Source organism: Salminus brasiliensis, chromosome 2 (assembly GCF_030463535.1).
Source record: "Salminus brasiliensis chromosome 2, fSalBra1.hap2, whole genome shotgun sequence".
Classification (NCBI taxonomy): domain Eukaryota; kingdom Metazoa; phylum Chordata; class Actinopteri; order Characiformes; family Bryconidae; genus Salminus; species Salminus brasiliensis.
Window position 1 is genome coordinate 26928688 of NC_132879.1, and position 27751 is coordinate 26956438.

Consider the following 27751-nt stretch of genomic DNA (forward strand, 5'->3'; position numbering starts at 1 on the left):
ACGATTTGACCACATCGTAGCTGAAAGTGTCTCTAAACACTTTTTTATGGCTATAAATGTGGCTGGAATTCTGGATGACCAACAAACATTTAGCAGGAAATGCCAGAGCTGAAACCCTCAACGGAGCCTTTTACTAAAAGCCAGATGCATATGTGGTTCAGGGTAGAAGCCAAAATGGTACCATGTCCTTCACTGAAGCTTTCGAGCACCGGGGTCTCTGCGACCACCGGGTTGCAGATGACAGCTGAGTACAAGGGCTTGCTGCTGCTGACATTTATCTGCTTCACAATCCTGCTGTTTCAGAGCACGGAGGGCAACAGGTCACAGCTACTGTCACATTTTCACTACGCGGTGTGACGTCCAGGCTTGAAGAAGAAAAAGGTAGCCTGTGGAACTGCATTAAGCACCCGGCTCCTAATGTACATGCCTAAAGAGAGTGCCATTGTCTGAAGTGCTTCTCTCCCATATGCACTCCTGTCTGACTGTACTGACCTTAATGTAATGAGTGCAAGCCAACCGTCCAGTGTAATCATTTCCCCCCTGAGAGAAAACACAGAGGCATAAGCCCCATCCCAGCAGGAGTCATAAAAAAGGGGCTTTTTTCTAACCTCCATGTCTTTAGAGCGTGTGGACTACCCTCAGGGCACTGGGGGGGGGGGGGGGGGAGGCAAGATGGCAGCCTAAGAAGGGTTTTAAGCTATCTCAAGAGGACTCTGTCTACACTACAGAGAGATAAGCAATTAAAACAGGCTAGCTAATCGCTCCGCTCCAATGTACACCGTTTGTGTGATGTGCTCCTCCACAGCAGGATGCTGAGATTGGCAACAGCAGTGTTTTTGAGTCTGGCCGCCTATACCACTTCATAATGCATAGCACAGCTGCCTCTGCTCTGCTGTATGACTGACAGAGATGGGTCATATGCTTTTTCAAGGGCAAACTGTGACTTATCAGATGGTCAGACCGAGATACAGAGGTCTCAACTATGGCATGGCATCCTTACACCACCCAAAACGCCCAAAAGCTCTGTGTGACATGGCATCAAATGTGGAAGAGTGCACCCCACCTGCTGCTGCTGGCCATGGGCATGTGAGCATGAGCATCACCCTGCCCTGCCGGAGATGATGGAGAACATCAGTCACCTCCTCCCATATCAGCACTGGTGGGATGAGGTGGAGTGGGGGTCATTTCATGGTACACCCGGGGCTGCCTCATGACGTGTGATATGTCTAAGACCTAGCTAGCTAATGTCCATGCCTGGGCTGTGTCTGCACGCCTGGAGCCCCTCGGACTCGCCCATGTACCTAGACAGAGACTCCCCTACGGCACTGCAGTTAGGAGATATGCCAGCTATCTATCCAGCTAGCTAGCTCGCTTACTCAGGGGACCAGAGATGCTGTCACTGAACGCATTTCTCCATCTACATGCCCGAGGGCTGGGTCAGTGCAGACACATGTTTTGAACAGCTTCCACCCACTAAATGTGCTGCCCGTGGCATCACTCTGTCAGGACAGGTGCAAACACCAACTGGCCCAAAACACAAGCCAGCCTTACTAACTAAGACATCCCAGACTGGAGGCGAGGCGCTTCCAGCAGCAAATGAGCCACTCTGGCGGAGCGTGACCCTCATGTCCGCCCACGACCACACGGTCAAACACATCATGAGAAACAGTGAAGTAAAACACCTCCACTCCTCAAATCAGACCACAACTGCTCTGCATTGCGGTACCTCCTCAGCAGCGCCATAACCCATCCTCCCGGACAGCGAGGCTCTCTCCTGTCTGCCCTCCCTCTGGAGGCCCTTCCAGAAGCAGCAGTGGTCACACTAATCTCGGGCCGGTAAAGTGTCCTTACCTGCGAGACACGGACGGTCCGTCCGGCGCGTACCCTTGCCGAGCCCCACCTGCAGCAGCTCAGCGTCGCCACACCGCCGCGCAGCGCGGGCTGCTCGTCTCCAGCGCGTACTGATTGGAGGACGCTAAGCGACGGTCTCCGGAGCGCCGTGATTGGTCGACTCGTAGCGACTGTTTCCACAGCGCTCGGATTGGAGGACACTTGGAGACGGTTTCCACGGCGCGGGGATTGGAGTGCGCCTAGCGACGGTCTGCAGAGCGAGCCCTGATTGGAGTATACTTAGAAACGGTCTCCATGGCGGGGCGGCGGGGGGGCTCTGGGAGCGCTACTATTAGCCAGCGCTGCTGCCAGACACGCACACGTGTTATGGTTATGCTAACAACAACAGAGCTGTGATTGGTCAAAACCACGTCCGTCAGCCGGGGCTCGGAAAGCCCACAGTATCGGTGTGATGTTCAGGTCCACAGACGTGTTTCTCCACTGATGAGAGCGCCGTGAGAGCGGGTCAGCCCCCGTGTCCTGTTCTCCGCCTCACTGCTGGTGAGGGGCATCGTGTCGGTCGATGAAGCGGAGACAGGCTTTCACCCTGACGGTGGCGGCCAGGCGGGGCGTGTCGTCATGAAGGCTGTCACATTGCTACACATCAGGGCCAGCCAAACAAACAGCAGTGGAAGTCACTGAGAATATAAGGGGGGGGGGGGGGGGGGGGGGTCATTAATAAAGAGCTCTACTTTCATAATTATCTGCACAATTAAATGGTTAAATGTGAACATTCAGAAGAGGGGTCTGATGAGAAGTTCTCCGTTCTGGAGAAATCTATAGTCAGAACTGTTCACAGGGGTGGTGAATAAAAAGCCTACTGCCTCTAAAAGATGATCACATTGAGATATTACATAAACTAGTCCAATAGTGAAATGCACTTTGTTGCCTGAAGCTTGAGACATTGTCTTATGTTAAATTTTGATTGTTCAAATCCAAAGAGGTCGTAAGACCCCCAAATAGCCCCCACATACACCAGTTTTGCCGTCATCAACATAACGTAGGCTATACAACTTACAAGATCCATGAAGGTTCACTGGTGGTTTGGGATAGTAAATAAAATGGCTATATTTGTGTGCATCATGACCTCTGGTTCTTATCACGTGAAAATAATGAACCATTTTACACCAAACTGAGTATTTCAAAGAGTTATTCCAAAGAATTGAAAATATGTGGAATTTGTCTGGTAATGTCCGTGTGTCCTACAATCTACAATCCTAATGAATTTGTACTTTTTTGGAGTGCTCTTAAATGCTAATACTGTTACTGACACTCAATAGTTTGGGCACCTGCAGTCAAAACCTGTTCTTCTGTGAATAGCTAAGAGAGTAGGAGATAAACCGATTATCAAAAAGCATCAAATGAAGTATGAAACATTTCTTTAATATTTTAAGACAGATTACCTTTTGATCTCCATCTTTTACTGTTTCAAAATAATAAAATAAGGAAACAGGCCCTGAGCAAAAGTTTTGGCATTGCACCTGGGGATTTTCAAGTGTGTTTAGGATCTTGCTGTAGAAGCCACCCTCTTTTCATATTCAGGTATTATACAGACCGTGTGATGTTTGTATTTAATTAAATCCATTCTTCCATCTACCAGTGAAATGTTCTTTGTACTACTGGCTGCAACACAACCCCAAATCACAATCAATCCACCCCGTGCCCATCAGTTACCTTTGCCCATAAAGGCCAAAATGTTCTATAGTAACTTTGTCAGTCCACAGCCTTGTTTAGATGTCCTTTAGTTTCCATCTGATGACTCTTCCATGAAGGTCATATTTCTGCAGGTGTTTCTGCACAGTGGAACAGTCCCATCAGTCCTGTGTTTTTGCGAAATCTTCCTGAAGGTCTTTTTCAGTTAAACAGGGGTTTTGATTTGTCATTCAAGAAATTCTGCAAGCAGCTCTCTCAGAAAGCGTTCTTTCTCTTCTACCTGAAATGCTTTGCTATTATATAAAGGAGCAGAGCAGAGCCCTTACCTCAACTCCATGATATGCCATTGGAATGAACATTGACTGCAAGCCAGCCCTTCTTGCCCAACATCAGTGGCTGAGCTCACAAATGGTCTTTTGAGTAGCCACAGAGTCCTATAGTCTTGTAAAATGCCTTCCTAAGAAGAGTGGAAACTGTTACAACTGTTATAACTGTTAACTGTTATAGTTGCAAGGGGGATGAGGGGGCCATAATAGCCATGGTTTATTCTGGAATCGTAAGAAGATTCAGACTGAAAACAGTGGAAATCCCCCAGTGCTATTTCTGCTACTTGTTTTGTATAATCACACATACACACAAAGCTTGTCTACATAGCTTGTGTCTAGATAATTGAGTGTATATGGAGTGTTTACAATGACATTACTGAAGCAATGTGACAGATTTTCCCTGAGAATGTTTTAAGGAAGCTTGAATTGATGAATTAAATCAAAGGGAGTTTTTCTAAATTTGGAACAAAAAATGTTTGTAAATCAAATCAAAAATCTGTGACTTCTGAACCAAGTTGATTCGCTGTCAGCTAAAAGACTTGTTTGTATTACTAAAGAAGAGCTGGTCCTTTGGGTGAGTAGAAATCTAAACTAAAAAAAATCCTAAAGCAGTTCATTAAGCGTGTGTTGAGGTCTGTCAGAAAAAAATATGAAAGATCTTTTGAGGGTAAAGTTGGGGGAAGGGGGCCAGAGAGGGATAAAAGCTATGATCCTTGATTTAGTCCCCACATATCAGAGGGAGGGCCGCTACCAAGGGAGTACCCCCGCCCCACTACATCACACACAGCCATCACACCTCCCTGTTCTCCCGTTCTTTCACTCTGAAATTCACAAGGGACGTGATTTTTGGGGGGCAGTAATCCCATCCCTGTCATCAGAGAAGAAGGGGAGGAGATGTGTGTGGAGGGTGGGGGATGGAAAATGGTAAGATGGAAAGAGGAGAGAGGCTTGGGCGGCATTAGTGTCAGATCAATAGAACAAAGTGCTCACACTTTATGTATCACCCACCCTCTGGTGCAGATCATCATGGGAGGGGTGAACATGAGGACCCCGAAGATTTATCCACAGCCTCACCTCTTCCACTATGTGTCATAAACATGTCTGCCACCTCCAACACACAGATAGAAATACAGACTGCCCTCTTTCACCCAGAGAGAGTACTGAACTATCAGATACTGACACCAGGTCAGATACTGATTTTCGCTCTGTGCCTCGAAGAAACTGTGTTTCAAACATTGTGATTATCACAAGATTTCACAGCATTTATAGAATGCATTTATAGAATGCCAAAAAATGAGCTGTTTGGTCAGATGTTGCAGTGTTGCCATGCCATTCATATGCCATATGGAAATGTCAGTGAGCAATCATTAGCAATTATGAGATTCATCTTTCAAAGCCACCAAAGCAAAAGGCCAAATTTGCATAAAGACACAAAAAGGACAAACTTACATCTGAGACCCAGGCAGTACCAACTACTGATCACACCTGAAAAAGCATCCATTACTCTTAATATTGATTAAAAGCATTATTAGGAAGACCTGCACATCTACTCATTCATGCAATTATGTAATCAGTCAAGTGTGTGGCAGCAGAACAGTGCATACGATTATGCCAATATGGACCAGCAGCTTTAGGTGATTGGGGGAAAAAAATGATTTTGAGTGTGGCATGACTGTTGATGCCAGATGGTCTGGTTTAAGTTTGGGGGATGTTCAGCACAACAGTGTCTAGAGTTTACTCATAATGGTGTAATAAAGAAAAAACATCCAGTAATGGCAGTTCTGAGGACATAAAAGCCTTGAGAGATGAGAGAGAATAGGGAATGACCAGACTGGTTCGAGCTGACAGAAAGGCTACAGTAACTCAGATAACCACACTGTACGATTGTGCTGAGCAGAAAAGCATCAGATGGGCCACAACAGCAGAGGACTAGGTCAGGTTTTTACTTCTGTCTGTTAAGACCAGAAGGCTGAGACTGCAGTGGGTACAGAATCAGCAAAACTGGACAGTTGAAGACTGGAAAAAACATTTGAGCCTGGTTTGAGGCGCACAGATGGTCGGGTCAGATTTTGGCCCCAACAGCATAAATCTATGGACCCAATCTGCGTTGTGTCAACAGTCCGGGCTGGTGGAGGTGGTGTAATGGTGTAGAGAAGGTTTTGTTTGCACACTTTGGGTCTGTTCATACCAGTCAACAATTTGTTGAATGCCACAGCCTATTTGAGTATCATTGCTGACTATGTGCATCCCTTTATGGCCACAATTTACCCAAACTGGTTTCATGAACATAAGACAATGAGTTTAGTGCTCTTCAGTGGCCTTCCCAGTCACCAGATCTTGAATCCATTAGAACATCTTTTGGATATGGTACAATGAGAAAATGTCATGCTGTGAAATCTGCAGGAATTTGGTTGATGCAATCATGTCAACATGGAGCAGAATCTTAAAGGAATGTTTCCATCGTCGTCTTGTAGAACTGAAGCTGTTTCGAGAGCAAAAGGACACCCGGCCTAGTATTAGTGTGGTCTTTCTGATTAAGTGTGAGGTGAGTGTCCTTTCAATAACCATTTTCATTTAGTGTGAATTAAACCCACCTCATAAACCCACCTAAATCTTTGGAATATTTTAGTGACACATATTCTAAAAAATGCTTCAGTGTTTCTTATAAACATGAGTGTAGGAATTCACACAGCGCAATTCCACAGAAGAGAAATCAATAAATTGCCAAGAGTTATTAGCTGCCTATATTAGAAAACAAATAACAATCATGCTTTTAGTTTCATGGCCAGGCAAGGAGCTGATACCCTCCTATGTGTAACAGCTAATTTAAGGCAACACATCCATTAAATAGTGAAGGGAGGGTGTGTAGTTTAGTAGGTTATACACTTCTAAGGGTTCGTGTAGCGCATATACACAGCTAAGATACGGCTTCAGATAGAGGCAACAGTATACATTTGATTGTAGCTAATGGCTAAAACACACCCATGCACACAAATGTTCTATTTTCAAGCACATACATACAATCCTAGGAGAGATGACAAGGGTAATTGAGCCATGGGGGGCCGGCTGGTATTTGGGTTCAAGGAGAGGCCTGTGTTGGCATGGCGACAATGATTACCAATCAACCCTGGTATAATGTGATTTCAGAATCCATTTGCTTCATTAAAAAAAGAAAAACAGTGTCCCATCTGGAAGCTGCAGTAATTGGGATGTAAATATATTGTGGCTGTTGCACAACAACTTCATAGAACTGCAGCTTCACAGGAAAAGGAAAAAACCTTCTTATGTTCCAATACAAGGCACTGTATTCCAAATAATTTTACAGTACTGGTATCAGTCCAGTCATCATAGGCATGTAAAGTATTCACCCCCTTAGATATTATCTCATTTTATTGCTTTTTTAAAAAATGGGATCATGATCAATAACATTTGGGTACATTTATCGAAAAAAAAAAGCTCTGTCAGAGTGAACACATATATCGCTACAAAGTAATATCAATTCAATAACATTTATTATCAAAATAAATCAATCAAAATATCATTTCAATGATTGTTTTATGTAAAATAAATGAATGCAAAAATATCCACCACCTAATTGAGCAGAGGTCCAGGCAATAGTAAATTGGAGATCACCTGATTACCTAGATACAAAAAATATTTCCAAGTCACTGAACATTTCCTGGAAGTTCAGTTAAGTGTGTAAGTCTGCCTAGAGCAGACTGTCCTCACAAACCATGCTAGAAGGAGACTAGTGAGGAAGGCCACAAAGACATCTATGACTACCTCTGGAGGAGTTAAAAGCTTCAGCTGAGATTTGAGAGATCCTGCATGTGTCAGCTGTTGGCCAGGTTTTTCACCGGTCAGAGCTTTATGGGAGGGCGGCAAAGACAATTAAATCTCAAATACAGTTCATCCAAATGCACGTGAGATAGTCCAAGGTCAACTGGAAGAAGCTTCTTTGGTCTGATGAGAGCAAAATGAAAATTTTTGGTCATTAGACTAGACTAGCTATGTTTGGTGGACACTGGCAAACACTGCACATCATCACAAACACACCATCCCCACTGTGAAGCATGGTGGTGGCAGCGTCAATTGAACTCTTCAGAGGTAGTCATAGATGTCTTGGATTCAGCTGAACTCCAGGGGATGTTCAGGGACTTCTTTTTGTATCCATTCCCAGACTTGCTCTCTTTAATCACCTTTTCTCAGAGTTGTGTAGAGTATTTTGTTCATTTGTAGTCAGGAATACAGATTGACCAGTGACTGGAGACACATTCACTGCACTCAAGTGATTTATCAATTGCCTGGACCTCTTTTATGGAATTAGCTCAGTCACTTTAAAGGGGAATATGCAGTCACTTATTTTGCATGATATATTTATTTCATTGACATGACTTTATTACATTTAGAAAAGCAATAAAAGGGCAACATATCCAAAGGGGTGAATGTTTTGTGTAGGCTCTGTATAAAAATAAGCAGAAGGGCAGTGCTGTTAGACTGTGTGCTGTTTTTCTTTGAACTCTGCGTGGCTTGTTTAAACACTCAGAGGTGAATATTGATGAGACAGACGGAAGAGGAAGCCTTGTGGAAAAATCACAGCAAGTTAATTACGCTGATGAAAAGGCAACTGCGAGAATTACCGTGCTTTAGTGAAATGTCACTTTAAGATGAACAGACTGCACCTTTGTTAACGCTGCTGATCGGGGCCAGTTAGCAATATGCAGATGAGGCCATCTAGTTACTGTTAGCCATGTTAGTTACTGAAGGAACATTTCAGAGCTTTTCAGACAGCAAGAGGATAGTGGGCCATTGTTGGACCACTGGTGGCAAAGGTGGCGGTCCACTGGTGGCCACTATCAGAGGTACCCTGGCTTTTTGTTAATCGTTTTCCAGGCAGTCCACTAGTGGTTAAGCAGAGTTTAGACCAAAAGCAATTATTTGCAAATACTTAATTAATTTATTAGATAAAGTGAGTTCACATTCCAATTGATTGATTGATTGATTGATTGAATGATAATTAATTAATTAATTAATTTATCTTATCTCCTTTTTCTTGGAAAGGATTGTGATAGGTCAGGAGCCTCCCCAGAATCATTGTACGCTGGACCAGGTACCAGTCCATCGACTTATATTTAGTTATCCTCAAAATATTCAGACTAAGATTCATGACTGGTCTTGAAACTAAAAGTAAAAAAGTGAAAGCAAATAAACTGTATTAAATGTACAAACAATTAAGATTAAGAAGATATAGAAGATAAGAAGTACATGTTCATACAGATGACATTTACTTCTCAGATTTTCTTTCTTATTGAGAATTGTATTCAATACAGCAGTCCCATCTTTGAATATTTATATATGAATATACATGAATACATATAAACAATAATGCAGTGGCCAGATGCTTGCTTGCAGTCTGAGAGTCTGGGTTCTGGGAGAAAAGTACAGAGAAGATTAAACTGAATTCATTCTGTTTAATAACTGAGGTGTGAGTCCGGGCAGTGTAGGTGTTTTCATCCCGTCCAGCTAAATAAAGAATTATTGTTTTTTGTAAAGGCAAAGATAAAAGCGCTCTGTGACGGGACGAACAGCAATGTGCCCACAGACTCATTTGATCCCAGCACGGCATTTTCACACCCCTACACTAGATGGCACTAGAGGAATGGCTCCAGTGGAACACTAGTTCAGGGGTATCTGTTGAACTTGTTGAATTCCATCATTTTCTCCACAGTTTGTTTGGTTATTAAAGCTTTAATGTGTGCTTAAAAATTAATAGGGGTAGACAGAGAGGTGCAGTGTATTGTATGCAGCTGGTAAAGGGCATAGGATTAAGAAATACAAATAGACCCATATTCTACTGCTACATTCATAGTAGTAAGATTGAGAACCACATTCTAAACAAAGCAAACTTAACAGACCTGGAAATAGATCTGTTTATCTGGACCTGACTGTGGTCATTAGGTGCTTTTTGTATTTATTATTCATTTTATCCAGACTTTTAAACTACATTTTACATTTAGTTTGAATTATGAATGTTTCATTCGCACACTCTTTAGGATTTTTGTGGTTTTATTTATGTAAATGTGTATGAAACATAGGATATAATATATCTATTATATCATATGTAAAATATATGTGTATATATATATATATATATATATATATACTTTTTAATTGATGATTTTAACTTTCTGCATTTGTGGGTTGGTGTGTGTTCTTTTCCCAAGAACATTCTAGATTTAATCACAACAGAAGCAAACAAGACAAATTCCCCACACCTGGAGACACCTCTCAGCGTCTACACCACACACTAATGCTCAGCTACAACGTCTCCCCAGCTCTGCCCAGCTGAAGTGTGTGGGGTAGCTGCCATGTTGACTTCAAGAAACCGTATTTTGAAGGCCTGGATGCATTTATTCAGGAAATAAATTGTTTAGGAACAGAAGGCCTAGAGTTCATGCCAACCACTTAGAGAGGGTCCATGAGACACCCACCAGACATCTGTGCTTCCTGACACAGTCGCTCTATAATCATCCAACAGATGGCCCAAGGTTTGCCCTCTCAGCTTCAATTATGGCACAAATATAACAATGACAGAAATAAGCACATCTTCAAGGTTCACCAGACACACACTTGCTCCTCTTCTCTCTTTTGTCACTGCTCTAATGTCATTACTGGGATCACTCCTGTGCTCTGTGGGTCTGTAGTTTGTGTGTGTTACGTGGCCACTATCAGCACTGCTCCTGTATTTCATCCTGCCTTATCTAAAATCACTCAGCTCCTACAAAAGCCAACATTTGACCAGCAGGGGGAAATGGAAAGATTCCACCCATTACACACACACACACACACACATACACACACACATATACGCACACCTGTTTATATTCAAGGCCAGGAAATACATCAGGATCTCAGGATTTATTACTGTTGCAAAGGACATTCCATGCTTGCATAAAGCATAACATGTTTATAGACTGTGGTGCAAATAACTCTGGAATAGTGTAGTAATGTAATGTGTAGAATATAGCAAACAATATTATAATAACGATCAGCATCTATATTAACACTATTCTAACAACACCATGCGCCTTCAAAAGGGTACATTTACAGGAAAAGGCCTGTAATGTGTAATGTAACTGCATGAAAAGGCGGGTCGTGTATAAAGCAGCACCGTATGGGAATCCTGTGCCTGTGAGTTTTGTGTGGAATACAAATGAATTGCTCCAGTTCGCAAGTATGCAACCTCTGCACACTAGCATTTATAGAGCCACCATCTACTTTATACTGACTCTTTTATCTGCCATTCTTCCCGGCAGATGTTTCAGGCGGGTTGGATGACGCTACTGAGCTGCATTCATAGATCACCACAGATTCTGGACTGGATTGAGAACTGGACTTTGACCATTGCGTAACATTTTGTTGTCACAGACTGAAGCAGGTTGTCTTGTAGGATCTCCTGTATTTTACACCATTCATTCATCCATTCTTCAATTCTTTAAGATGCTCAATACCCACAACATAATGCTGCCACCCCCATGTTCCATGTTATGAATTTTGGCCTGAAAGTTCTATTTTTGGCTTGTCTAAGCACAGATGTTCTGCCACATTCAGTCTTATTAAACTGTTTGATTTTATTATTCATTTAATGATTAAAAGGTGGTCTGACAAAAAAAAGGTGAACTTTCATTTAATGATTCAAAGGGGGAGGCCAGTTGTGTGTCATTTTTAGGGCAAACTCTGCCATCTGTATAAACTCGCACACAAAACCTATTCAGGTATTCATTTTACATCACAGTTTATCACTTTAAATGACCTAAATATAATCCAGATGTATCTGATGACATCTAAGGGGATTAACACATTGTGGAACTGTTCTATTCTATTCTTCTTTGACAGTGATGATTTATGACAACTGTTTATACACAATAAAAACTGAACAGAGAATTGATATAGTTACACTGAGAAAAGCAAAAAAAAAGATAAACATAACTGGGTTCTTTTCATTAAATTCATGTACAAACACTGTCAACTGTCATGTTTCTGTAACTTCCCAATAATAATTGATAAAAATCAGGCCAGCGCAGGTGCAGATTTGAACATCTTCAGTAAATTCGACTCTTTAAATGATGTAGAGTTTCAAATAGACACTGAACAGAATGAAGACAGCTCGACAAAAAGTAATATAGTAATATTTATTTATTCAATATTAAATTTAGAGTTGTTGAAATTGCATTCTCGAACTCTCAAGTGGGGGAAACTTAAATATAAATGAAATGTAAAACTGTTAGTAAAATCTTGAAACTAACACTTCTGCCATTTGTAAAATACAAAAACACTTTACAGTTCCAGTTTGCACAGAAATCAAAGAGGCAGATGATAGTGATGAATAATGATTCTAATATATAGAGCTCAGTAATATAACCAATCATCACTTCTAGAGATGACGGTCCTCTCCGTTGTGCTTGGAATATGCGGAATGAAGCTGTTGGTGAATTCTATCTGCTGGATTGAAAGAAAAAAACAAAACAAAAAAAACAAACAAACAAAAAAATAGCTTCCATGTCGCATAAATGAGCTTAGCCTAACACTCTGTCACAACGCACAGCGATCACAGCAAAGGAAAAACAACACACTCAACAGGCCCTCACACCTCAGATCTCAATAACGCTCCAGAGACTTCCACTTGATTTTCTTTAAGCCAAACAAAGCATTGTTATTATTTACAAATTCAACAATTTATCTACATAAAAACATACTTTTGAAATGAAAACTTGATGCAAGTTATCGGAAAAACACAAAATTCATGAAAAGCCGTCCATTCACTGGCAAGGGTCTTAACGCTGAACGATGGACACGTGGAATAATACAAAGTAATATGAATACAGTTTGTACACACTTATGCACACAAGCTTTAGTCCACACACACATCCACACACACACACACACGCACATACACCCACACACAATCACAAACCCTGTGCACTAAACTACAAATGTATTGGAACGGAATGAGGCAAAAAGCAAAGCTTGCAGTGTCCATTCTGTCGCTCAGAAAAAAAGAAAACACATTATTATTAATATCTGAGAAAGCCATTTCCTCTTCTTATTACCTAATAAATATCATTTGCAGTTCATGGTTAAACACCTTCTTGCTCTTTCTCTGCACCCAATTGCCCGTGCACTCAAATAGCTGCTGTAAATAACGCCGGAACTGCACTTCCCAGTAAAGGCACAATGTAGTAAAGGCCACCCAGCACCCGTTATCATCACCCAATGCAGCCGCTGCGCTTAAAAGGGCGCCTGAATGAAAGCGCTCTGGCGTTTCGATTGTGAGGAATTTACGTATGGAAGCTGTTTTTGGGTTGCTATGGTTTTGGTTGCCATGGGAACCACCAGAGTTCGCATGCAGGTCAAGGTGGTGACAGTGGACAGCTAATGAGGCTCATGCATGTCGGAGCTGCTCAGTGTGGGCAGATGCAGTATGAATGCATGTCTTGGGTGTGACCAAAAATAATAATAATAAAAAAATAAAAAATAAAAATAAAATAAAGGTGGCGCAGTTTCGGGACAATGGCACCCGTGAAGTTCGTCTTAGTGTATTTCAATATCTGATCTGCCTATCCTGTGGATCAGGTCAACACACATTCCATCCATTATACAGGATAAAGTCTTTCCTCTCTACAGCTATTTACAGACTTTTTCTGTCTTGCGGAAAAAATGACGTGATTGTAATATGAAGATAACGACATTTTCGCAGCAGCGGCTTCAATCCGCTGGTGCGCTCTGCATGTACAGTTTTTATATAATACTCAGAACATAAAGAAGGCATACCCAGTATTCCCAAGGAGCACCACAAGGCCCGTATACATGAGCTACTTCTTTCTCATATCATAGGTTTCTTAGATGCAACAATGTTATGTGTAATAGAAGCACATTATGCATGCAGCCCTGACACACTGTGTTTCTGAGGGAGGTGAAATGTTGCCTGATGCTAGCTAAAGAACCCTCTGAGAAGGTTTCTGCAATTTAGGTTCCACCACATCTGTCCTCAGTGCACATCAGCATGCCAGTTTAAGTGCATTCCATGCAAGTCACACCGTTCTACACGTACCGTATCTCTTTAAACTGAATTTAGTCCTTGAATCTCTCTTTTCTTTTTCAGCTGAATGCTTTAAAGGGTTTGGAGCTCTAATCATGCTCAACAACATCTGTGTCCAAAAACATGAGTCCTGCTACTTGCATCACTTCATTTGCCTGCGCTTACACAAAAGAGTTCATGGCATTAACAGGTGAGGGGGCCTCTGAGCTCTCGTGACCCTGCACAGTGTCCCTCTCTGTCTTCCCACTATACTGCCCGATAAATGAGCCGTCCTCGTTGAACTGTCCGTCTCCGCCTTCCCCGTAGTCTACTAAACTGTCGTCACTTTCGTCTCGCTTTACGGTGCCACTGGATGGGGTGCGGCTCCCTTTTAACGGTTTATGGTCCTCATTGTCACTAGGAGAAAATAACATGCAGGTGTTACAGGGGGGAATGATGACAGATGTCGCACACAGATTAGCCTGGTCGTTCATGACGAAAAAGATGAAACACTGATGTGAATAACATGCCTGGTATCATACAGATAAATGGGCCACACATAGTGCAGAATGTGACAGCAGGCCAAGATGAGGTAACATTTCCATTAATATCAAATAAAAAAAATCAATGTTATTATTAATTCACCACCATACACTGTCAGATAAAAAGGTGCTATACTGATACAGTGTAAATGCCCCTGTAGTTATGACATGGTCCTTAAAGGTGCACTACATTTACTTTCCCCAAGGGAGAAGTGCACCTTTTATCATGAATATACTTAGAGAAATAAAAGTCCTGAGCTGTGAGATGTATTAGGGAGCACTGTGAAATTGTTTCAGTGCGATGAAAATTCTGTGCTACATTTTCGGACCCCACTACAAACTGGCGGAACCCCAAAGTAGTGCACTATATAGTGAATATGGCACAGTTTTATCATAAGATAGAGTTCATGGAAGCAATGCAAAACATTAATGTTATATGTTGTCATACAAACAACATCCCTATTTTGACATAATTTGATTTACACTAAATCACAACTTCAAGTTAAGTTTATAAATATATATATATATAGATATACATTATGAGATGGAAATGAATGTAAAATACGCTCATTCCAAGTTCATTCATAAGTCTATTCCAAGTCATTTTGAGCATTTCTATTGGTCTATTCATATACATAGTGTACAGAACAGATACAGGATTCAAACCATGGAGAAACCTAAAAACTGACAATAATGGAGAAACATGTTTTTCTGTACATACAGTATATATACAGTATATAGTGCTCAAAGGACATACCCTTTAGACTACCACCCAAGTATCAGTTTGCTACCTTTTTTCTGAGAGTGGATTGATTATTCCTTCTGGTACACACATTCCAAAGCACTCTATATGTCCAAAAGAATCCAGACAGCCCTTATGATGTTTGAATTCAGCTACTTTGAGGTACATCCTTTGCTGACACAGGCTTTCATCTGTGCACACACAGCTTTTATAAACTCCATAAGAAAGCACTGCTGATGGAAGGGGACACTAGCTCTAGATGAGCATAATGTCACTATGCATAATGCCTAATGCGTTGGCTATAAGTGTATAAAGCCCCTCATTACTGGGCTGTGCAGAGCGATATTCAATACTCATAGGTCGAGTTTGAGTGACGTCTGTGATCCAAAACTAATCATTCAACACCAGTACCTGACCTCACTGATGCTGTTGTTTCTGATATCTAGTATAAGACTTTCATGGAAGAGTACAGGCCCACTGTTCATCCAAGAAATGTTGGATGGGTAGGTGTCTCCAGACTTTTGGACACATAGTCTATTCAGGAATAAGCGATAACTTGTTTTAATGCCTTTTACATTTCAAAACATTTGATTCATGGTTGTTTATGGAGAAAAAAATCAAAGCAAAACTGTCATAATGAATAACAAGCACAAATATGCCATTCCCAAAATGTCAGTATTCAGAAGCCAGAACATGAATCAAGGGTGAAGTTATGATATACAAAAGCATACTCTCCTCACAAAGGATTAAATTACTCAAGCCCCCAGTAATTAACATAAATAATTATGACCAACACTGACCAATCTTGAATGCTAGGCTTACTATTTTGGTCACACTGACTGCATTGGTGCTTCTATAGTCATATCTGTTTACACACCAGCCTAATGTTTTTTTACTATCTCAGTAGTTCACACTGTCAGCATTTAAATAAAACAGCAGGTCATTTGCTGAAAGAGTTTTTTTTTTTTCACGCAGGATGTTGGTAGAAAACGGCAGCATCTGCATATTCATACATCAATAATGTCAGGTATAATTACTGCTGTTAATTACTGAATGCCCCAGTCATTTAATCTCAGTGAATTGGCCTATTTCACTAAACATGAGCACTGACTGTGCACAGCCATTGAAAACAATCACTACCCACACATCATAAGATAACGATGTGATCAAGTAAGCAAATATTTAACAGCCAAACAAAATGAAGATACACTAAGGAAAAACGTGAAATGAATTCAGCTGGCTTAAAATAAGCATGTGATGATCTGTTGTGTAATGTACCGCACATACACTTCATTGGAAACCTCTGAAATGCTATCATAGACATTTCAAAAATCAGTAACAGAACACCATAGCCTCTGAACTCACAGCCAGCAACTGTGAGTAGGTGAAGAGCGATATGAAGTCATGTGTATGATAGCATTTAGCTTAATGGCTAGGGTGTACGGGTAAAGCGTAATCCTGAAATGATGCGGAAGGCCACTTTTCTCTCCCACTGGCAGTTTTAATCTCAGCCAGCCTTACACATGCAAGTCTTGCGGTATCCTCCTTACCTTCCCCCACACCTACATCCAACCGAGAGAACACAGATCGCAGAGAGAGTGAACAACAGTGGTCAAAATCGACATATGCAGAGCTAAGGTCATCTCCGTAACTACTGCTACGCATGACGAGCCATTGTAATGCAAGACAAGCTCAGCTAGGGCTGAGCTGAAGAAGTGTGACTGTCAATAAACCATTTCACCATGGCGACTTATCTTGACCTCGGCAGAGCAAGAAACTAGCGCACAAGAATTGCGACAAAAGAAGAATGTTGGAAGGGAATGAGAACCAGACAACATCGGAAATGGTTAGTCATTGGGGTTAGACGGGTTACAGATGGAAGAAGATTTATGAATATTTCCCATTAAAATGTATAAAACAGCAAGAAAGTATGCCACATTAACTAATTGGCTGATACTATACTGATTCTATGAGCATACAATATTTTTATATGTCATGTACACCCAGCTATATCCAGTTAATCTATTACAGCTGCATGTTCTTCTGTTATCTTCACAGTACAGTCATAGTCTCATAGAAAACTTTTCAATATCGTAATATACTCCAGTCCAGCAAGATGATACAATGGATGTAAATGCAAAAAGAAAGGAAATTGTCTCATTAGCAGAAAATGACCCTCTATATCCCTCTATGGTGCTAGGTACTGTACAGTAGGTCATCTGTAAATGTACATATATTTGTGATTTTGTACATCACCCACTCAGAACATTTATCTATCGCAAATGACATTTTATGTACAGCCATGCATAGTACAGTAAGTTATAGACAGTCATTTAGATTAATTACAAATTGAAAATGTAAAGACAGCAAATAAAAAAAGCTGTGTGTTAATTATATACAAAAACAATATTAGGTATAAAACATAGACCATGTAAACAATACAAATAAAAACAAACAAACTACAAAAGAATCAGAAAGTTCAAAAATACTATACAAAGTAAAGTGCTTGATATTTTTTATCGCTTATGTGCGTGCAAAGCAGCTAAAGACCAGGAAGCAACTGATTACAATTGCAAGCATCATAAGGAAATTGCTTTTAATAGTAGTAAGAGAATCTCCTCTGTGCTCTGTAAAGTTGATATGTTGTCATATCATTGCTGTCATACCAAGACTTTCTAACTCTACAGTTTTTCCAGATTTTATTTGCATTCAAATCATTTGAAAACACCAGCGACTCCTCATGTTGCGTGAGCATTTCATGACAGCTAGACAAATACAAATGGTTCTATTATACTTTAGAGAAGAATATGAAGACAAATTGTTTCCTTCTCCTAGAAAGTTCCCATTTTGGAGATATAAAGTTTTGTTATGACAGCAACGATATATAGATACTGTATATTACTGATATGAACGTATACAGGGTTTGCATAATTACTCAGCCAACTGATTTGAATGAACTCAATCAAAGAGGCAAATAAACTGCTTAATCTTCATAAATGCAGAGCAAGAGTAGGAACAGAGCAAGCATGTAAACCTGCTTATTTGCTATATATGGTTAAAAATCCTGTAAAACCAAAGGTAAGGAGAATACCTGAACTAATGTCCTGAATTTTGAGTAGTATAGATGTCTTACACCATCACACAGTCAGGTGGAAAATCAACCACTAGCACACACATGGCATAGAAGAATAAGGCCAACCTGCCCAGATAAATAAAACAACACAGGGAGCAGTTGTGCTTTAACTCCAGTGAAGAGGTTTCTTGTCAGTTGTAGTTCCATGTCTTTCCAGTGTAGCCGAAGCAGGCGTGACAGTCCACAATGCGGGTGAAAGGCTTTCTCCAAAGGACTGTGTGTGCTGGGGTGAAGGTATAGGTAGAAAGGAAGATTCCCCAGGGGCCTGCTCATTGTTCTCTCACCTGTACTCTCCAAAAGTTATATCATCATCCTTCATGGGCTGGATCTCAGGATCTGCATGTGCATCTTCCTTCTCTTTTACTGGCAAAACAAGCAGAATAACAGCGGTTATTATAAGAATAACCCAACTGTCATAAAACGAGAGATCAAGATCCCAGCTAAAAAACAGATAGACTGAATATTAGAAATCAGGTTCCTGTCCTGTAAAGTCTTGTGCTGACATGTAACTGGTTAATTTTTCAATATCTCTCTTTAAAAACTGAAGCATAATGGAAAAGATCTAAGCTGATGGTATGATTCAGCTGTCTTGATACAACTCATGCGTGTAGGTCAGGTTTTTGTAACAGCGCCCTTTCCTGATGTTGAAATGGGTAGGAACACCAAACCAAACAACCCATTATGACACATAATGGACATTTCTTCTGATATTTTTTCTCACCTGGGTATTTGCCCCCCTTGTTCCTCTTAATAAAGCAGACAATGAGGAGAATCAGAATAAGAAGAGCGATGGCACACATCAGGCCAATGAACCAGCCCTGGGTAGCGATGTCCACTTGTCTACTTGCCATAGCTACAGGAGAGGAGAGTAAGGAGGGTCAGTTAGATAAAAAATATCCGAAAGCCATTGCCACATATGTATTATACAGTTCACATCTGCAAATCCACTGATGTCAACAAATGGATGTGAAGCGGGGAGTGGAAACATCCTCAATGGGTACAAGGAAAGTCCAGTGGAACTTTACTAAAGTAGCTGCAGTCCATTTAAAAGAATTACAATGACCTTGTAATAATTATGCATGCTCACGAGGAAAGACATGCACTTACAGAGAAACTTCCATTACTTTCCATTAATGCAGGAATATGTGTTCTGTAGTATTTACAAAGCAGACTATTCACACAGGGTTGGTCTCAATAGCAGCCAAAACACAACTGAGGAAAGGCCTCTGAGAAGTTCAGTTATATTGCATTTTCATGCTGAACTTGCCAGATATACACTGTTGAATGGAGACAGCAAGTCATGCAGAAAATACAACACAATACACGGATGAATACGCCTTGGTCATGGTAGGGACACACAAAGACACTTCACGTGAACCATGAATGGGAGACCATGAATAGGATTAAAAAGCCCATGCGGGTCTACAACCAAAAACACTACACCGCCCAAAGAGCCATGGAGTCAAGGCCGAGCAGGGCCTCACCTGGTACTGTTACCAATAGCTCCTCAGAATGGTGGACTGTGTGGTCAGCGTGGCCTTTAGCCACCACACGCACTTTGTATGCCAGCCCTTCCTTTAAACCTTTAAGCACATGGGACTGTGATCCATTTACCATCTCTTTTTGCCAGTCTTCACCGCCTGAGGGGGTTCCAGCAAGAGGAACACATTTAATTCACACTCTTTGGTGTCTCAAGTTACTATATTCTATACACTTCATGCACATGTGGTACATTAGGTAACTACAACAACTCACCCTTAATGTTAATCAGGTATTTTTAAGTTAATTCACTCTATCTATATATCTTACTAGAACAACTCTACGGTACATCTATATTAAGAGTACTTGGAGTACAGTTATTCAATTGAAATGAACTCAATGAGGTATGAGTGTCAGTGGTTTGGATATTAGTATGGCATGGATTCTTTTCGCAGAAAGTTAAATTATTAATTCACTGCAAAATACTGTAGGATGTAATATTAAAGTGTAATATTAAAGTGTACTGAAAGTAGGACAAGAAATGTTCCATTATCTACCAAGACAATTAAGCCCACAACTCATTATAACATTAATGAGTCTCTCTATATTATCAATGTGTCAGTTACACTTTCTAAGTCTCAAATGTAGCCAAAGGAATTACATACTGTACGTGTTAAGAGGTTTAACTTTAAGAAGTTTTCAAACTTACATCTAAAGAAATCTTAAAAATCAGATCAAACACTGAATGTCTTTTTTAACGAATGGCATCATATCATACACCATTTCTTACACCAGTCGCCTGGGCCCACTACACAGATCATAATTTGCTCTAAAATAGCTCTCAGTACACTGGAATCAGATATGCAGTGTTCTTAATGGCTTTGTGCAGGACGATTAAGAGCTGGAAAACAGCAAAAATGTGGACCTTCTGTTAGACCCTGAGGACTGGATTGGAATAAACATGAAGCTAAATGTTTCAAAGCTGTTAAATCTGGCCTAAACTAAAGGATTTAAGATGAGAGAATATATCGTGGCAAGTGTTTCTTGTCTTAAACTACTTTTATTCTAAGCAAGATTCCCTTCCCACGTATCTTCCAATATCACACGACGAATACTAAACAAAAGCATATCTTACTGTTGTCTACAATATATTCAACATAAATGTGTTTTTCTGGTCCCCAGTACTCCCAAGTGATTAGCGTTCCATCCTCGCCCACAGACGAGCTAACGTTGCCAAACACTGGAGACACTGGTTTTGCTAGACACACAAGAAAGAAGAAAAGAGTGAGGCTAGATACTCATACATGCGCAGTGATATTATAAAAAGGTACAACTATTGCTGAGACAATTCACTTGATGTTATGTGCAACCTGCATACTGGGTGTAAGATATCACTGAAATCAAAGTGATCAAAGACCTGCATTTCTAAGCCTTAGAGTAGGTTTTACATAAGAGAAGACGCGATATTCACACCCAACTGACTTACAATATCAAACATTGAAAGAGAGACTTTAGTAATAAAAGTAATGTTAACAGTCAAATGCCCGGGGCATCAAGCTTGAACTCCAGCAATCGAATGTTAAGGTTAGAAGTGTTAGGGGCTAGGTCTGCTTCTAAATCACATGTACCCTTGTGATGAGGGGGGCGCAGAGACTGGGAGGTTGGGGAGAGTGGATGGGGGGAAGCTGGAATCCCTAGAAAAAATACGAAAAGGTATAAGAAATGTCTCACACACACACACACACACACACACACACACACACACACACACACAGAGGACACAGAGAGGACACAGAACAAACAGTTCACAATCAAATCACAAATAGGTTAAGACAGGACAGGTAGGAGTCTGCCTGCCCACTAAGCTGGAATGCGTAAGCACTTAGCACTGCAGGCATAAAAGGTTTTGATCAGTTGCAAGAACGTCAGACAGAAAGGGGCTTAATAAAAAAAAAACACACACATTGGAAGTGTGCACAAACACAGACAAAACAACTATTTATTTTGTCTCTATTGGGCTGAATCCTTTGCGTAATACACAAAGGGAAAAATAGAGAATATAAGAAAGCAGCAGGATATACCGTATGTGGGCAGCATGCGAGTATTAGGGGTTTCTGTGCTCACTCAATGCATAAGAACACATACAAGAAGAAGAACAAAGAAAAATGCAACAAAAGCAACTGTTAAAAAGACTGATTTGGACTCAACAAGGCTCTCTCTGGTCATTCTAAAATGTTGTCAAGATTTTGCCACAATTCACCTGGGCTTATTTCAATGATCTGCATGACTAAAAACCTTCAGACCTTCAGATCAACACATGTAAGGTACCGTACTGCTGACAGGGTTAGTTTCTTGACCAAATTAGTATGTAACACCAGTAACTGAAACAGCCTTCAAAAAGATGTTGATCCAGCTTGGATGTTTATCCAGTTCTGAGTTGACAATGCTTTTTGACTGAACTGCATGTTTCAGCATAACATTGCAAAGAGACACAAATGAATGTAAGATACCTCTAGCATCCCCCTTTTCTCAACATCTAGAGATATGTTGGTAACAATGGAAATCAGTGTGGATCATATTGCAGAGGGCAAAAATACTGATCAAATCTATAACAAAACTGTGTGACATTGTTAGCACTTTAGGTGTTACCTGTGCATTTCTGGTGTGTTTGAGAAGTGCTTCAAAAACAGTTAAAGGGACAAATGTCAGTATCAGTTTCAACATTGGTGTCGGAAAAGAACAAATGCTTTTGTGCTCTATTGTGATCTCTATTTACACACTGCTCATAGTAATTATAACTGACTGAGAAATTAATCTAAAAAAAGGACATTTCGAAATCACCATCTGTAAGTAGGATCCACAAGAGTGCAGATGGTCATTTTCTCATGGGGCTATAAGAAAAAAAGTGCTCACAGGCTAAATTATGTTTGAGTGTGTGAAAATGGAGGGACTATGAATAAAATGGCTGTCATTTATAAATGGTTAATGCAATACTTTTGTTAACGTCCTTAAATAAAAGCTGGCAGTCTACTCGAGTGTTTTCATTTCAAACCCATTGAGGTGGTGTAATGGAGCAACATGACAAAAACTGTGTCACTGTCCAAATACGTATGGACTGTGTTTTACTAACTTCTCACATTTTCTGCGAGAGCAAGAGCCAGCCCTTGCTGTCATGTGGCAGGAGAAACCTAACAAGATTTGCTAATGCTGCCAGCTGGTGAAACTAAACAAAAGACTAAACAATGGAAGGCTGCCTTTGGCATCGGGTCTTGATATGACTGAAATCTTCAGCCATACTTCTGTTAGTCTTTGATTAAATATGCATCATTTGTATGATGTCTTCATCCTGTAAACAGAAACTCATCAAGCTAAAAAAAATTAAAACCATTATGACCGGCTATAAGATTTAAGCAGCAAGACTGACTAAAATTGAAGCACCCATTCTAATACTTATAAAACATGCACATTACAGAGGACAAGCCAATGCCAAATAGTACAACATGCATCGACAATAAAGCATTAGCAAATTAAAAATGTAATCCTTGTTGAGACTTAATTAAAGCAGTGAGCAGTTTCCTCTTTTTGTTTGGTATTAATTAGGACGTTGGTTTTAAATCCTGTGCTAAGGAAAGAGTGGATTAATAGCCCCCTTTTTCATGCCGAAGCACAAGCAACTTACCTCCATCCATTATTGTGGCAAACTCCTCAGTAATGCTGGGGCCTGTTCCCATGAGGGTTTTGGCACTGAAATAAAACTTGTAGCGTGTGCTGTACTTGAGGTTGTGCAGAGTGATGCTGGTCTCATTGGCTGGCAAGGTGAGTTCCTCCAAATGGCCAAGCTCATTGGTGTTATTGACTAGAGAGGTGGAATGGGATTGGTTGAAGGAGGGATGGAAGGTGGGACGAGATATTACCAAAGGTGACTATTTACTGTGTTGATGAACAGTTTTGACATAGAAAACGTGTGTGTACAAAAATATTACATTGAAGAAGCAGAAATTCAACAACATGCATATGCACATAAAAAAACACACGAACTGTACATATACACTGAAATACATCACGTTTAAAGTACGACTACACATACGATTTAAATTATTGCTTAGGTAGGATGCTTTCCAACATACTACTAATATGTTTACAACTGAAATCTTTTCCTGCTATGTTCAGAGGTTAAAGACATCCGCATCTGCACAACACACATTCACAGCACTATCCATACCTCAATTTAATCTCCTCTTAAATCAATAACTCCACAGCCCACAGCTATAATCTGAGCGGATTACACAGTGACTCACCTGACTGGTATTTGAGGGTATATCCCGTCAGATGGCCATTTTTCTCATGGGGTGGACCCCACTCCAGAGTTAGAGAGTCTAGATTGCTGTCAGTTACCCTAAGGTATGTTGGCCGGCCAGGAACTGAGGAAGGAATACACACACAATTGAGGAACATGTTGAATGAATTTGTGAATTTCCCCACTGTGGGACTAATAAAAGATTATCTTTTGAAGTGTCTATTATTGACGCTGTCCAAAAGAACCATAATCACTTTGAATCATTGTGAGGTCAGATACACACCCCTAACATTTATTATAATTCCTATTATTCAATAATTACAATAAGAAATCCAGAAATAAGAGAGAGGAACCTGACAAGGATAGAACAAGTCTTTATTAGATCGCTCTCAATATTTTAAAGATTCATTCATAACAAACAAAACAAAGACTCTTTTGTTTCAAATTATTTGCTTCCATGACTTTGTTTGCTAACATGTAACTTATCACTGACGTATGGCATCATCAAATGTGACGCTACACTTACCTCCCTCAGGAGTCTCAAACTGCTGACTTGTGCTAGTGGGTCCCTCTCCACGCCCATTGAAGACCCTAATGTTAACCATGTATAGACTGAAGGGGTGCAGGCCGGGAAGCTTGCCATGGCTCCTGTTTCCACTGAAGGTCAGAGTCTGCTGCTCCATGTGGTGAGAGTGACCGTGGCCATTGTGTTTGTGCAGGCTTCTTTCTTTCCAGTAAAATACCTGTGGTATGAAAGCCAAGTTTAAGTAGCGGCATTGCACTTAAATCAGTTTACATTGCCTGTCAAAAGTCTGAAATCACCTTCTAGAAGCCGTTTAATAACTGATCAGTATTTAGGCAAAATAAAAAATTTAACATAAACAAAAATCTCTTACTTTCTTGAAAAGCTGCAATGAAGATGTTTAAAAGAAGTCAATGTGTCACCAGACTTTTGACAGGCAGTGTACATTATCTGGACTATAAAACACCAGGGTCATGTAGATTCAGAGTCAGCATAGCTGTGTGCAGATCCATTAAACTGAACACTGTTCCTCGGATATGAATTGTGATAAAAACCTTATGATCCCATTGAGACCAAATCTGTGGATAGAGCAGCTCTCAGACTGATTTCATTCTAGTAAGACATCTGCAGTAGCAGTGATAACACTGGCTTCTTATATGAGAAAATGAGGTCTTTTTCAGTGTTGGTTCTGTCAGTGTACTCATAGTGCAGTCTTAGCAGAGCCTGAGATTGGCTCTCTGAGGAGCTGCAACTAAGGTCTGAGACATGGCTGCTTTGTTAAATGCAACTAAAAGCCAGTGTGCTGATTTAGCATACAGAATCAATTAAACAAGAAACTCTGAGAAAATCTGATTCAGTACTGAGAAACATGAAGCTTAAGAAACACATTTGCTGTAACCTATTGAATATCAACTACTAGTGGGTTAAATCAAAATCATGTAGCATATAACAGCATTTAAAATCATTTTGATGGTAGACTAACTAGAGAGAACAGTGGCTCTATTGTTGCTACAATGGGCATGGCGTGCTCCTAACCGCACTGTGTAACTGTAGGAACTGTGGTAAAGTGGGCAGGACAATGCTTGAGAGAACTGTGTAATAATACTCTGTAACCTTTACCATTTGCCACAATTGTCACATTCAGTAATGGTTCTTTCACTTCGTCCAGAAATGCATGTTCATGCAAGTGTGCCCTCTCATTTCCCTACTGTAGGGGGAGCCCACAAGCACAAAATCTTGCATAAATATACTTTCATTGTGAGGTCAGAGAATTGCACCCCTAATGTCTACCTACCAGATTTGGGTGTATAAACATATTATTTGCACAGAATATACATAGTACAAACGGCAATTACTTTAATAGTAAGACATACCCTGTAGCCTTGCAGTTTTCCACGCACTGATTTGGGTGCTATTGGTTCCCAGTAGACCTCTGCCAAAGTGCTGTTGTGAACCAGAACCCGTACAATCTCTGGAGCTGCCCCTGGCACTGTGAGATAAAGGGAAAATCTTCTTTAAGGAAACTATTAATCAAGACTTTCCTCAAGACTTTTTTAGTAGCTACTACACATGATTGGGGAATCACTGAAAGTTAGGTAATTACAAGATTAGGAAACTAAAGCATGGATCTACTTACAGACTTTATATGTATGTATATATATATATATATATATATATATATATATATATATATATATACACACACACACACACACACAAATGTCTATGTCATGCAGAAAACATTAATAAGATTACTAACAGTCCTCTCCTGAATAGCCGATGATGACTGCTGGTTTTGGTCCATGGCCGTAGTGGTTCAGAGCCTGGACTTTCACCTCATACGGCACAAAGGTGGGCGTCCCAGCTACCACAAACTTGGAGACATTGGCCACCGTCGCAGAGTTCCACTCATCATCTATGTCCATCTGCCTCCACATGACTTTATACTGAAGGTCAGGACCATTCGACTGAAGTCCCGTTAATGGCTTTGAAAAATAGTTGAGAATTATTAATTAGTTCCAATAAGTCTTCCATTACCAATTAGTATTAGTAAAACTTCAGGTCCTCACATTCTTATAAATATGACTATTTGGTTTCATTTAAACAGTTTGAGTTTTGTTTGGATGATCTACAAATGCTCAATTTATGTCTAGTGCCACTCAACTGATAGAGTCAGGTTAAGTGTCCACAGTAGAATGTCTGTGATCGATTCAGCAATTGACTTTCACTATTACCTTCCATGATATCACCAAATTATTATGTTCTGTGCCCATGCCTTTGACTTCACTGGGGTTCTCATCAGGAGCTGTGAGACAGAGAGAGAATGAAAGAGATGAGGGAGCGGGATACATTACATCAATTTCATGCAGGCATGAAGAACACAAGCAAATGCCTCATTGGCGCAGACTGATAGAATCTCACAGGCATACAAGCAAACTACAAACAATATCAAGTTATAGTGCTGCTCTATCGTAGGATGTAGGAGCTCTTACCTGCAGAGTTGGTTTTATACTGGCGTGAGGGCTGGCTGGGCAGGCTGTAGCCAATCTCATTAAGAGCCAAGACTCTGAAGCTGTAGTGGACATACGGGGACAGCTTGAGGTGAGCTGTAGTCTTAGAGCCAGGCACCTCTGTCAGGTTATGCCAAGTGCCCCTGTCATGAAGTGCATCCTCATACTGAATGAGGAACTCTGGAAAAAAAATTCATAGCTTACATTTCACTAATGTCAGACAATTAGGCTAGTTTGCTCTCTATACAGCAGAGCTGGGAAACTGAGTGCCAGAGTACAGCACAAGTTCCATGCTCAATTTATTGATGAGTGGAATCAGATGTGTTTGAACTGGAAAATCAACAAACTGCAGGAATCCAGACCCCAAAGACCAGAGCACCCCAGTCTGTTATAAAGCCTAACACTTGTCCAGGATTAAAAGCATTAACCAAAAGGTTATACAAGATATTATTTTCCAACAAATCCTCTTTTGAGAATGAAATACGCAGCTGATACAGACAGCATAGTGGACAACACCACAGCACTACACATACGGCAGGAGGTCTGACTCTCTGTCCAGACGTGCCACATTAAGAATT

General features: G+C 40.6%; 2 protein-coding genes across 18 annotated transcripts in view; both read right to left on the bottom strand.

The window, feature by feature from the left end:
- cntn1a (contactin 1a) overlaps window positions 1-1956 on the bottom strand; it is a 77180-nt gene extending 75224 nt beyond the window's left edge. The window contains exon 1 of one of the 2 annotated variants that reach the window (XM_072672185.1): window positions 1852-1956. The gene's annotated coding sequence lies outside the window, so the exon portion shown is untranslated. The remainder of the gene's footprint in view (window positions 1-1851) is intronic. The other variant, XM_072672186.1, reaches the window with a different exon arrangement.
- A 10091-nt stretch (window positions 1957-12047) lies between these two features.
- LOC140549000 (neuronal cell adhesion molecule-like) overlaps window positions 12048-27751 on the bottom strand; it is a 104152-nt gene continuing 88448 nt past the window's right edge. For 8 of the 16 annotated variants that reach the window (XM_072672195.1, XM_072672192.1, XM_072672190.1 and 5 more), the window contains 13 exons: window positions 27156-27353; window positions 26898-26968; window positions 26423-26648; window positions 26037-26152; window positions 24667-24883; window positions 24142-24264; window positions 23523-23699; window positions 21472-21537; window positions 20979-21101; window positions 19849-20004; window positions 19086-19217; window positions 18649-18727; window positions 12048-14364 (listed from right to left, as the gene is read on the bottom strand). In XM_072672195.1, coding sequence (XP_072528296.1) covers window positions 14130-14364; window positions 18649-18727; window positions 19086-19217; window positions 19849-20004; window positions 20979-21101; window positions 21472-21537; window positions 23523-23699; window positions 24142-24264; window positions 24667-24883; window positions 26037-26152; window positions 26423-26648; window positions 26898-26968; window positions 27156-27353 — 1919 coding nt within the window. In that variant the 3' untranslated portion in view covers window positions 12048-14129. The remainder of the gene's footprint in view (window positions 14365-18648; window positions 18728-19085; window positions 19218-19848; window positions 20005-20978; window positions 21102-21471; window positions 21538-23522; window positions 23700-24141; window positions 24265-24666; window positions 24884-26036; window positions 26153-26422; window positions 26649-26897; window positions 26969-27155; window positions 27354-27751) is intronic. The other 8 variants (XM_072672202.1, XM_072672199.1, XM_072672203.1 and 5 more) reach the window with 2 other exon arrangements.